Source organism: Nipponia nippon, unplaced genomic scaffold (assembly GCF_047370975.1).
Source record: "Nipponia nippon isolate SJK-2023a ecotype South Korea unplaced genomic scaffold, ASM4737097v1 scaffold_3, whole genome shotgun sequence".
Lineage (NCBI taxonomy): Eukaryota > Metazoa > Chordata > Aves > Pelecaniformes > Threskiornithidae > Nipponia > Nipponia nippon.
Genome location: NW_028262347.1, coordinates 32,288,280 through 32,300,568, shown reverse-complemented (window position 1 = coordinate 32,300,568; position 12,289 = coordinate 32,288,280). Strand labels below are relative to the sequence as shown.

General features: G+C 37.3%; 1 protein-coding gene across 27 annotated transcripts in view; it reads right to left on the bottom strand.

The window, feature by feature from the left end:
- The window catches only part of NRCAM (neuronal cell adhesion molecule), a 165,891-nt gene that overhangs the window by 67,501 nt on the left and 86,101 nt on the right, over positions 1 to 12,289 (bottom strand). For 17 of the 27 annotated variants that reach the window (XM_087764179.1, XM_087764187.1, XM_087764185.1 and 14 more), the window contains 3 exons: positions 7,172 to 7,359; positions 4,812 to 4,829; positions 2,701 to 2,806 (listed from right to left, as the gene is read on the bottom strand). In XM_087764179.1, coding sequence (XP_087620305.1) covers positions 2,701 to 2,806; positions 4,812 to 4,829; positions 7,172 to 7,262 — 215 coding nt within the window. In that variant the 5' untranslated portion in view covers positions 7,263 to 7,359. Of the gene's footprint in view, positions 1 to 2,700; positions 2,807 to 4,811; positions 4,830 to 7,171; positions 7,360 to 12,289 lie in introns of those variants that run through there. The other 10 variants (XM_087764199.1, XM_087764196.1, XM_087764198.1 and 7 more) reach the window with 3 other exon arrangements.

Below are 12,289 nucleotides of genomic sequence, written 5' to 3'. Positions count from 1 at the left end.
AAATCTGACAATACTTTAAGATAAAAGGCTTGGCTGAACTTGTTAACAGGAGCCATTTCAAAGTCAATATTTAAAAAAAAAATTACATTAAAAGATTCCAAAGTTAATCGTATATGGAAAAGAACTGATTTTCTTTCTACTAAAGATGATACAGTAACATCTGCGAGAACTGATATTGCTAAAGCTGCATTAGCATTTCCATTATAAAACCTATTGTTGAAAGGGTTTATAAACCTGCCTTTAAAAACTTGCTCTGGGCTGAAATGTGTGATCTCAGGTCCCAGCAGGAGACCATTTCTTTTAATTGGTTTAGCCATTTTAAAGTTATGCAAGTGAATTAAAGACTGTGTGGTGAGTTTGATTTCTTTTCACTACTCTAATGCAAATAACCATGATTCTTTAAATGAAATTATGTAGTCTGATAGCCCATAATTAATCTTGTAAATTTATATTGGTGTTACTCAAAGCAAGAGATGTTTTGAAAAGTAGTCACTAAAAATGAAGACTATGAGAACTCATAAAAAAAAAGACTCATACTACCATAAACACCAGTTTCTTACCTATGATTTGTTAATGGCCAAAAGTATAGTTACAGAGAGCTAGACCAACACCTGTAAAGTGCTGAGCACTCATAGGTTCAAATGTTGTGAACAGCAGTTTTCCTACATTTCAGCTTCATAACCTTAAACACAAACCTATATACACTTACTGTTTAGAATGCTTCCTAAAAATATAAACATATACGGTACTAGAAAAGCTCAAATTTTAAGTGACTCAAATTGTGCGCTGACCTTCTGCAGTAGGAGGGCAAGACTGGACATGCTATTTGCACTTTGTGGTGGGGCAGAGCAGAAGAACTGGGCCTGACCAGTGGCACTGCACCACACTGCATTGGTTTTTGGTGGACTAGTGTGCATAGTGAACCGATAGTGAACCAGTTTCTTACAACCTTGCAGGTGAAGCTGCAGAACGTGGGGTTCCTGTAATCCTCTGTTACCAATACCACTGAAGGATACAGGGAACTGTAATGTAGCTTCAAATGAGAGGTGACAGATGTGGTGCAAAACCCTGACTTTGAGATACATGAAAGTCAGAATCTTTGCTGCTCAAGCTATAGGTAGCAGCACATTCATAAACCTTTATGCCAGCTGCTCTCGCCAATAAGAAGTTACCCTGTTTTAACACACAATTCACACTGCAGGCTGAGAAAGCTTATCATCAACTTCAGAGCTTTGAGGCAGCTCAAGTTCCAATATGCATTTGCAGGTTGTCAAGACTGATGGACCAGACTAATTATTGAAATAAATTATTTGGATGTCATATCTTTAAAAATAAGCAAAACTAAGCACAAGCTTATAAAACACATTTAGAAAATTTTGTACTTAAATCCTGTCACTTCCTCTGTAGCAAGGGAAGAAAATGAGACACAGGTTTGATGGGAAAGGTGAGGCTGTATAGAAGAGAGCCCTGGCACATGACTCTGATGTGTCAGTCTCACAGACAGTGCTCTTAGCCTCTCGGGTAAATCCAGCCCAAAAAAGGCCTTCAAGAGAAACATCTGCAGAAGCAGTACAGTTGTCCCAAAGCACACAATAATCATCTGATCCTCCAGGTCAACACCCAGACTCTTGAGAATGGCACTGTGCCTGCTAAATTAAAACGCTGGTAGACACAGCAGCTTTGTAGCACTCCTATCATTAACAGAACACTATAAAGGGCGACAGTATCACAGATAATCTCCATCTTCTCCATTCTGCTGCCCAGCATGATAATGACCATGATCCCAAGGCAACCAGAAGGAATAATGTAGAAAAAACCCTGGTTATTCAGAAGTAGTACATTTAATGAGCTCTGTGTGTGTCTGAATGAGCAATTATAGACTGACCTTGCAAGTAAGTTGTAGCATAACACTACTGAGAAGAGAGCGATGCACATTTCTCTTTATAGTCTCTGAAATCAGAAGCAGCTACGAGCAATGCCAGAATGCATCATGGCTACTGCTGTTTCCAGTGCAGGTACTCAGCATCTTGAAATGAGTAGTTTTAAAATATTTCAAGATACTGAAACGGGGCCTTTAAAATGAAAGATGATCAGGAATCTGATCTATACAGAGGTTTACCATTTCTGCCAAAGCCAAAACTTAAGGCTATTAATTGATTTACACTTGGTAAATCAAGGCTACTGCTCATTAAAACTGATACACATTACATAACTTCTGACAAAATGCATATGTATTTCAAGATGAGCCTTGTAAACTGGAATGATTTACAACACATTAAATTTGAACTTATTAGTGTTACTCTGAATTTATTCAGCGTCCATTCTTCTTAGACGCTATGCCTAAATCTGGAATGTGATCCAGTTCATAGCATGTCATGCCTCTTAGTGCCTTCTTATGGGCATTTACCTATCTGCTCTTGTAATAATCGAGTATTATTTCATTGTTAGAGCTTTGAGGAGAAAAAAAATACTGCAGTTGCTTGATGACTATAGAAAAGTTTAAATGTCAAGTATGAGAAGAGTCAAATTTATGCCACTATCTGGTAGCTGTTTAAATTACAAAGGTAGGAGTGCGTGCATGTTTCCGAGTGTGCAAGCACATACATATGCATACACTTGTTATTTTACAAAAGTTACAGTATTTTCTCCCAGTTTTCCTATGCTGTTAGGCCAACAAAAGCAAAACAGAATACTACTAACCTAGGAGGTGGCTTTCCTTTTGCTTCACACTGTATTACAATATTCTCTCGAGGGTCAACAATGTAATCTTTTGGAGACTGCTGAGTTATCGTAGGAGGTTGCGACACTTCATTAAGGAATATAAGAAATAGAGAGGAATTTAAGAATATTTTCAAAGTATCAACGAGACAGTTTTGTAAGCAGAGAAAGCAGAACTGCAATTAGCAACCAAATCATCGACAGAAGAGTGGGATTAAAGTATCTTTTGCATTAGGAGGCTGAAGCCCTCTACTCTTGTAAATCAGTAGCTATACTAACTTCCAACTGAGCTATGCTGATTTACAGTGGATGAAGATCTTGGCCAAAGTTTAATGAATATAATTTCTACACGTCAGATTTCAACAGATTTTCACAATACCAAAGGACACTTGAATTTTACATCCAACATATCCTGAATGAAGAATTGTGAGACATATACCCACACAAAATGTTTTTTACCACACAAAAGGACAAAAAAATACATTGCTTTGTTTTTCTAAACATTTTATGTATTTCCAAATTCTCTATGGTTGTAAACTTTTCATGCATTTATTGTGCTCAACATATTGAAATAATCTACAAAGCATGCTTTTAGGAGCTACTTTTCAGGAGTAAAAGATGTGTTATAAGTAAAAGACTCTGTAAAAACCAACAAAAAGAGTAACTAGTTTCCAAACAGAGTAAACATGTAGAAAAAGTCTAGTACTGATTCTCCTTTAAAAATGCAACAAAAATACAGTCAATCTTGTGAACTGCCCCAGGAGAAACATTTAACATTTATGATTTATCAAGTACTCTAGAATGAGTAGCACAAAACAGAGTTTATTCACCTGACAAAGTAGTTGGTGCCTACCTATTTAAAGTAATTTATAATCTGTTACCATTATCTATGCCCATTTTTGCATTAAAAAAATCCTGTTTATGATATTAAGACAGTGAGAAAGGTGTCTTCCTCAACATTATTCATCTCTTTATAGTTTAGTGTCATCTAAGGAACCAGTTTAATAACATGCCCGTGAACATCCCTGTCTAAATGCTGTAAATTGTCTGTCCAGCAATACACTTTGCTAGTACTTCGGGGTCATTTCTAGCCACTTTAGCAAAATATTTAAATCATTAGAGTTAGCTGTGTTCTCGTGCCCCACTCTAGCCAGTTAAAATTGTAAAACTGGGATTTTTATTTTAAGTCCTCCCTATCATTATACATTAAGTACTCTGTTGCACAGAAAGAGGTAGCCATCTGTAAAGGCCTACCCACAAGAAATAGTCAGGAAAAAAAATGAGGTCATGGAATCATAGTGAGACACAGCAGAACAGAACAGGCCATGCAGATCTGCGTTCTGCTCCTCTTCCTCACTGCAGACAGGAGACTGCTTAAAAGAGGAAGGCAACCTTTTTTCATGATGATGACTTTTTGTGTATTTCGTTAGAGAGGTACTTTGAAGACAGTCCTCTTCCCTCTCAGAGGCAGTTCTCAGTACCGGTCAGGTGCTTACTTGGGAAAAGCAAGCACACTCTGAAAAGGGACATGACATGACCACTGCCTAATATACAGGATATTCCATCTGATGCACATCAAAGACCTGAAGTCTCCACTCCTGTGCTATGCACTGCACTTAAAATTTACTAAATTAACCATGACAGTGGAGCTGAGTTAGGAGATCCCATAAAAGCTGAGGTCTACTTAAATAACTGTATCCACTGTTTTTTAAGGATATGAAAGTATCTCCAACTTGGACACGTAAAATAGTACATAAGTACATATATTCCAATGAATTTATTTTTTATCAAATATATTTACTCCTGAAAGTAGTAATAAAACATTGCTCATGCTAACATTGAGTAAAGATTTTAATGTTCAGATAGCACACAATCAAAAAATCACACAATCAATTTGTTCAAAATATCAGAACACCAATTTATGTACAGTAGTATTTTCTGAACACTGCATGCACAAAACATCTAGCTACAGCAAACCGAATTATCAACAAAATGTCAGAATCACACATTTTTGGACTGCAAATTCAATTTGCAACACAATCAGTATTAATTTTCAGCAGCACACAGCCTAGTTTTTGTGGACAGGAACTTACATTCTTCTAGAAGTTTTGCTTTTATTCCCCCATCAGAATCAGCAGTTGAATGGACAAATGGAGATTAAAGAGAAACATTTGTTAGTTATAGGAAAATTAGCATTTTTGAGAGGGAAGATAAGTATCTCTGACAAGTACATTGGTCACCATTAAAAAGAAAACATTTAAAACATTTAGCACTGTAACCCATGCAGTGATGCCTGAAATTCCAGCCATGATTTCCACTGTGCCAGATATTACTACATTTCTCCCAAAGCTCATGGTATGAGAAACTTTTCTAAGTGTTGACTTTTTAAGGGCAACCGTGGTATGTGATTTTGGCCTTGCAAGGACGCAACACACTGATACTGCAGAAACAGCAAATTAGGATTAATGGGTGCACTGCCCTCATGCTGCAGTCAAAATCAATCCACCCGTACGGTCATATGGAAGAACAAAGAGAACGCTTCAGGGTAAAATTACTCTTACAAAGACGAAAGCACCTAATTGTACTCAACAGATGTGCAATCCCTTTTGGTTTGAAAAATAACTAAACAAAAAAAAATCATCTTAGTTGTCACATCTTTATTGCTTACTTCAAATATTTTGCATACACATCTCCTCATCAATAATGTTTTAGAGGAAGTCAAACTGCTTTTGGTCAGCTATGTTGTCGGTCATCCCTTACCTACTTTGAGACACTGACGAGCACAGGAACCACTAACCTGAATGAAACTGGAAGGTTCAACTAATCAAGTATGTTCTCACCACCAGGTCTCTGCGGTGGGTGTGCAAAGAAGACCACTTCCCTTGTGGTGCTCTTCCAGAGCCCATTCTATTAATTATTTATGAAGCAATAACATCATTATAGATGTAATTTTGGTTAATTAGATTTTTGGTTAAAAATTCAACTATGTGACTTTATCAGACCTAACAAAGTTATTAAATATTATGTAGTAGTAAACAAGTTAATTGAGAGTTAACATGATACATCTAAAAGGGCTACTCATTTTTGTCTGTTGATGCATTTCTGGATAACTTAAGCTGAAGTGTTGCTCTATACAAAAGATATTAGAGTGGTGCTCAATTTACATTAGTTCCTAAACTAGAAGATGGGTTTAAAACACTATTTCTGGCCTGCAAAAATATTCAGGGAGAAAAACTAAGTTTAGAAAATAAGACATTCATTCATCAAACTTTTAAAGCCCTCTTTAAGTCAGTTTATTGCTCTAAAGGCATTCACAGCACAACAAGTCTGATGTGATTCAGATATATTGATCTTGTTACAGAAATACAGGTCATTGGTTTGAGAGGCTTGTAAATATGCATGGGGAAAAAACCACCAAAGCAGTTGCAATTTATGTCAATGATTATTAAAGAAAAATGTGCATTTATGGAAGGTAGGAAGGTATCAAAAACATGGGGGTAAAGAAAGCCATGCAGATTAGACTCATAGGCAAATTTACTGAATCCATCAATTTAACACCAGCCCTAATGTTCTCTTCTCTGGTAATTAGTTTAACAAATGAATAGTTGCTGTGAGGTGCAACATGGTTCACTGAATTCTGAAAATGTGATCATGCTTATCTTAAGAAGAAAATAACAACCTGAAGCATGAATAATTTCATAAAATTAGCTATTAGGGCTATAAAACGCAGCAGCTACCATTGCTTCCTTTTCAGCATGGAGTGCTACCTTCAAGGTTCCCCACTAACAGTCTATATTAGACAAGAATTTCAGATCTTGGGACTTCTCCTCTTCTAGATGTTTCCTCACTGGTTAATGCTAGAGTTCCCTGCTCAGCACACATGCTTTTAGCTTAAAGTTAGGTACTTAACTGTTTTCAGGCACTGCTTAGGAAATCTAAGAGCCTAACTTACTCTTCTGTATCAAAAAGTAAGATGCTTCTAGTGTCTGAGTTTTAGGTATTTGAATCTTTTACTAGATCTCATACCAGCTCCTGGAAACCTCTTATATGAAGATATGGGTGACTGTTTACAGCAACTAGGAACTGTCCTGGGGTTTTCAGCAAATTGTCACTATGATCTTAATTGCACAAATAATTAGCATTTAACTGGGCTTCTCTGCCCTTCTTAATTTTCATCAAATAAAGTGTTCAATAAAGGTGCACTGAAGTGTGAGTATTCATGAGAATCCTATGTTAACTCTTCTCAAGTGAACAATGTAACTCATTTTATATGCACAGTTTTCGAAAATCTTCAGTGAATTAGTGTAAATATTCATAACCATAAAGTCCTGACTGAAGTGAGCAAACACACTCCATATTTAGCTCCATGTTGGAGTTATCTTCATCCTTCTATACAGAAATTATTTAACTAATCTTCCATTATTCTGCACTTATTTAGCAGGTTAATACTTACAGTCAAGAGGTACATCCAATGCAGAAATCATTTGGCACAGAAAGAGGACCAAGGAAGCTTTGCTTGCAGATATGCTCTTCTTTTTCAGCATGATTTTAGGCTGTATTGAGTAAATCACACTTGAAGAATGAAGTTCAACTTCATCAAACTAGGTAGCTTGGAATAGTTATGTAAATATAGACAGAAACCTGGTAAATAAAAATAAGAGAATAACAACATGTAGATACTATGGACAGTTGAATGATTACATCTTAATAATATTATGAAATACCTGCAGTCTACATACTATATCCAGGGATAATAGTTACACCATGTGCTCTGATGAAATCCAAGCAGAGATCCAGAAGTTCTTAGGACACCTAGATCGTAAGACTTTCCTAAGGAGCTAGTGAACAACTCCTATAACCTTGTTGAATGGAAATACAAATGCCTCTCCTAAGAAGGATAAAGCATCCGTCTAGCTAGTTAAAAAAAAATATATACTAAAGATAAAGTCCTCCGAAGCAGATTTAGGAGATTAAAGCTCTGAATGCCCACCTAGTGTCTCCTTCAAACACCCTGCACAATTCTTGGAAAGAGTTATTATAGGCATCTACTCCAATGAAAACATGCTTGGCCACAAATTTGCTAAGTAAACTGTGGGATCTTCCTGCAGCTTTGAGGTAGGTTATCTTAGCATCTCCCCACTTTGGAACCCTTTCTAATAGACAGCTGTAGACTGAATACAGAAGACTTCAATGGATTGCCATGCTGAGGTGCTAGCTTACGTATTGTATAGGAACCTAGGCTCCTATTCCTGGATTTCTCATTCCACCCAAAATACATAACACTGAAATACTTTGTCATTTCTAGCCTGAAATCAAAATCTAATTAACTGGCAGCACACTATCAAACTCTCTTCTTCTCCTCTGCTATGTGAAGAGGTGGCAGAAATGAAACCTAAGGGAAGTTTGTTCTTTAAAATGTGCTAGATTCTCCCCCTCAACCAAGCATGAGAGATCATATTAGCCACGGCAGAATGATTCTGTCTCCCTCCTTATTTTTACTGGATTCAGGATCAAGCTCTAACTTAGAAGAATGTTGAAGGAGTAAAAACTAACTACCTGCAGGCCCCATCATCATCACTGGTGACGTACAAAGAGCTATGAGAATACAGCCTTAGAAATCCAAATGGTGCTTACACAATGCATTCTCAGTAAATGGACATCAGCTGAGAAAGTACTTCCCAGATGCCAGACTGATCAGCAAGTTCACAGCGGTCAGCATTAATTTACCTTGAAGAGAGCAATTCCTCAGCTATGCCTACAGATGTGAAACACAATGCTATCAAGTACACAAGGAGTTAAAGTTGCAAAGAAGCAGCTGCCTTACAAATGTTAAATAAAGAGTTACTTGTGCTTCCTGAAGTTACTTAAACCAGTCTATGCTAAGAATCTCCCTCAGTCTTCAGGTTACAGAAGAAATGATGTCTCTTAACTGCTGCTGTAAACGGTCTTTCTCTTTGTATAGTCTTCTGAGCAGAGACTGGAATTGGAAACCAGAACTGAGGTGTAGAGCGCAACCTCTCATCCTAACCTAGCACATCAAACTCCGTTTCCTACTGTCACTACTGATAACACAAATGTTTCTTTCAAAACTCCTAGAGACGTACTGCTCCTTGGAGCTCTTGGGAACTGCTGACTGGGGCACCACGTGAGAGGGCAAACTGCTTATTCACATTCAAAACTATTTACAGTACTGCACACCACAATGAAACAACTAAGTATTCGTCACGGAAGATGAGAAAGATTACAAAAGTCATCAGCAGAGAAAACACCTGAGTTCTAGCCTTTGCATAATTATTTATACAAACTGGAACTGCAGAAGCAGAAAGGTGGCAAGCCTAACTCCAAAACACCCAGAAAGTGGTTAAGGCATACAACAGGGAAGCACGGCAAGTACTCAGACTTTCCTAAAAAAATAAACTGAACTTTCCTACGTTTTAAATGAGCACCCAAAAGCACTGGGGTTTTAGCTCGGGGAGAAGCGTTTCTTCCATCTCACTTTTGGCACATATAGTTTCCTATGCTCCTGCTGCAGTGAGTAAGGGGAAGGAGAAAGGCTTCTCTTGAGAGTGCCTGAGAGTGCTCCAGCGTGTTTCCTGCGATGAAGTGCTCTCCAGAAGAGCTGATTTTGTTCCATCGACTACAGCTGTCTGCTCTTCTCCAGTTAAACTAGGTTCTCACACACTGTTCTCATCTTTATGTCATCTCCTCATTACAGCATCACTGCAATTAACAAGGTGCCCTTGCTGCACAATGGGTTTGACTGGGATTTACAGGATACCCTTTGAAGTATTCTATAAGTGAACCTTGACTTTTATTGTTTCTTCTCCAAGCAAAATTTCAGTTCTCCTTACAAAATGCTGAGAACCTGATTATCCACTTTATTGTCTTGTTCTTTCACCGTGTAAAATGAGTATTGCAGTGATTTGAGAGTATTTTAAAATTAAATTGCATTCCCTTTGAACAAGTACAAATGAATACGTAAGCAGTGGTGAATCAGGCATGTGCAATTAAAATGATTGTGAAAGTAATACCCTTGAGAAAATGCCTCACATTGTCTACCTCTGCTACCGCAATGTTCCAGTAGGATACCTATTGGGTCTACTGCTGGGGTGTTTGGATATAATATGGGAATTCAACAGGCAGCAGGAATTATAAAGCCCAGCTTGCACACTGACTTTGTCATTCTTCAGAGAGGCAATGTGCCCAAATGGTTTGTGATAGAACATATTTAACTGAAAATGATCTTAGGTTTGTCAGCACAACTGGGTGCTCTTGTTGAATATATTCAAGATTAAATCTGACATAATTTAGTATGAATACAACAGCTGCTCAGTAGAACTAAACATTGCTTTGACATAATATTATCTGCTACAAAATAAGGCCAGGCCTCTAAGTGCAGATCAATGTAAAGGCTTCAGTTTCAAAACTTGAAATATTTATAAGCAGATTGCCTTTTCCTCCAGATAATTTATTTAAGATCTCTCATAACTCAGACATTTTGTCCTTCCCTTTTCATAGGAAAACACATATATTTTGACAGCTCATTCAGGAGTCTATTCACTGATTTGTACAAAATAAGATTCTCTATACCTACATACCTCTTATGTACATAACAAAATATCACTTGTTGTATCTTCTGTGCTTCTTGCTGAGATGCTGATTGTGAGTAAAAATATGGACTAAAGGTTGAAGTTATGGTGTAGCAAACAGACGTCAAGGTAAATATGAATGCATAAGCAAAGTATAATTATATTTTATCACAAAGTATAATATCAGATTTCAAAGGCAGGGCTTTTATGTGTAACAAAAGAACAAGGATCAAGTGAGAGCCATCCACTTTTTTTTTAAAAAAAAAAGGCGAAAGAAAAGATATTAGTACTTTTTATAGATGAGCTACAGGAAGACACGACTGGAAGAATTAAAGCACCAGTGAGCCTGAGGTAGAATATCTGGCAGGAGCACAAAACACAGTTTGGTGCCAGTGATCTCTTCACTGTGACTCACATGTCTGGACACTTTTGGCCATAAACAACAAAAACAGATATTTTGAAAACACTGAAGGAGCTAGGAAAAACAGCATGCATAAGGAAGGGATCATTTGGGAGGCAGAATCCAAGATTCCTTTTCATACTATAAATCAAAAGGGACAGGGACCTTCTCCTTGATTTTAAGAACTTAAGAGCAAATGAATCATAGAACCATAGAATCGTTTAGGTCGGAAAAGACCCTTGAGATCATCAAGTCCAAATGTAAACCTAACACTGCCAAGTCCACCACTAAACCACGTCCATAAGCACCACAGCTACCCGTCTTTTAAATACCTCCAGGGACGGGGACTCAACTACTTCCCTGGGCAGCCTGTTCCAGTGCTTGACAACCCTTCTGGTGAAGAAAGTTTTTGTAATATCCAGTCTAAACCTTCCCTGGCACAACTTGAGGCTGTTTCCTCTTGTCCTAGCACTTGCTACTTGGGAGAAGAAACTGACACATCACGGCTTACACCCTTTCCTTCTGAAGGAAGTCTCCGTACTACCTATGCACTGTGCTACTCCCTGAATCATGTCCCGGCGTCATCTGGGAGAGTTATGGTTGGCTCAGGTCAAAATCTGCCAGGGAGAGTGTTAACAACTGAACTGTATACATGATTGTGGAACGCACACAGTATGGTATATTTTACCATACTATGCTAGTACTGAGTATTACTAATTCCTAATTGGGATATGAATGCAGACAAACACACTCTCAATGGACATTTCAAAGTTTAATCAATTAAGGCTCCAGCTGACACAGGGAATAGGCTTTTCCTCTAGCTGTCTTCAACATAAGCACACAATATCTTTAATTTCCTTGTAAGTGCAGCTGCAGTATTTCTTTAATAGGATGTAAGAGGTGTAAGGGATTGTATTTACTGAAATTCAGCCTACTGCAAAGTTAAAGAAAGTATTTTCTAAGCGTAACATTGTTCCACGGTCTTGATGCACCAACTGATTATGCATTTCTACTCAATTACATTATTTTAAGACAAAAAGGTCTCTATGAATGTGAATTGAAATCAAGGTCAATGTTAGAAATGTGAAAGTTGTAAAACTGCAAGAAAGAACAGCTAGAGTATTTCATGCACATTAGGAAAAAAAACATTTTCTTCTATATAGTCATGATTAAATTAATGAGGAACAAGTTAGACACTGCAAATGAGAGGAAAATTACTACAGAGCAAAAAACTTCCTCTGCTTCATTTGTCTAATACCTGTATTTTTTCTCACAGCGAAAGACAGATATAATTAGAATATAGGAAAAATAAACAGTTTTCAAGGAAATCTGTTTCAAAGCAACCTTCTATGAAGCTCCATAGAAACATGAAAAGCAATTTCAAATGAGGTAAATAGATTCAATGACTTGTACATGAAAAAGAGTATTGATAATACAGTAGATTTTATGTTTTTAACAGATAAAAAGCACAAAATGCTTGCTTTTGAGGACAACTGCAATACCCTTATCACTTAATGACAGATCTTTATAGGGCTTATGTATTTTATATAACTATGCTAACTGTGCAAGCATCAATAAGATG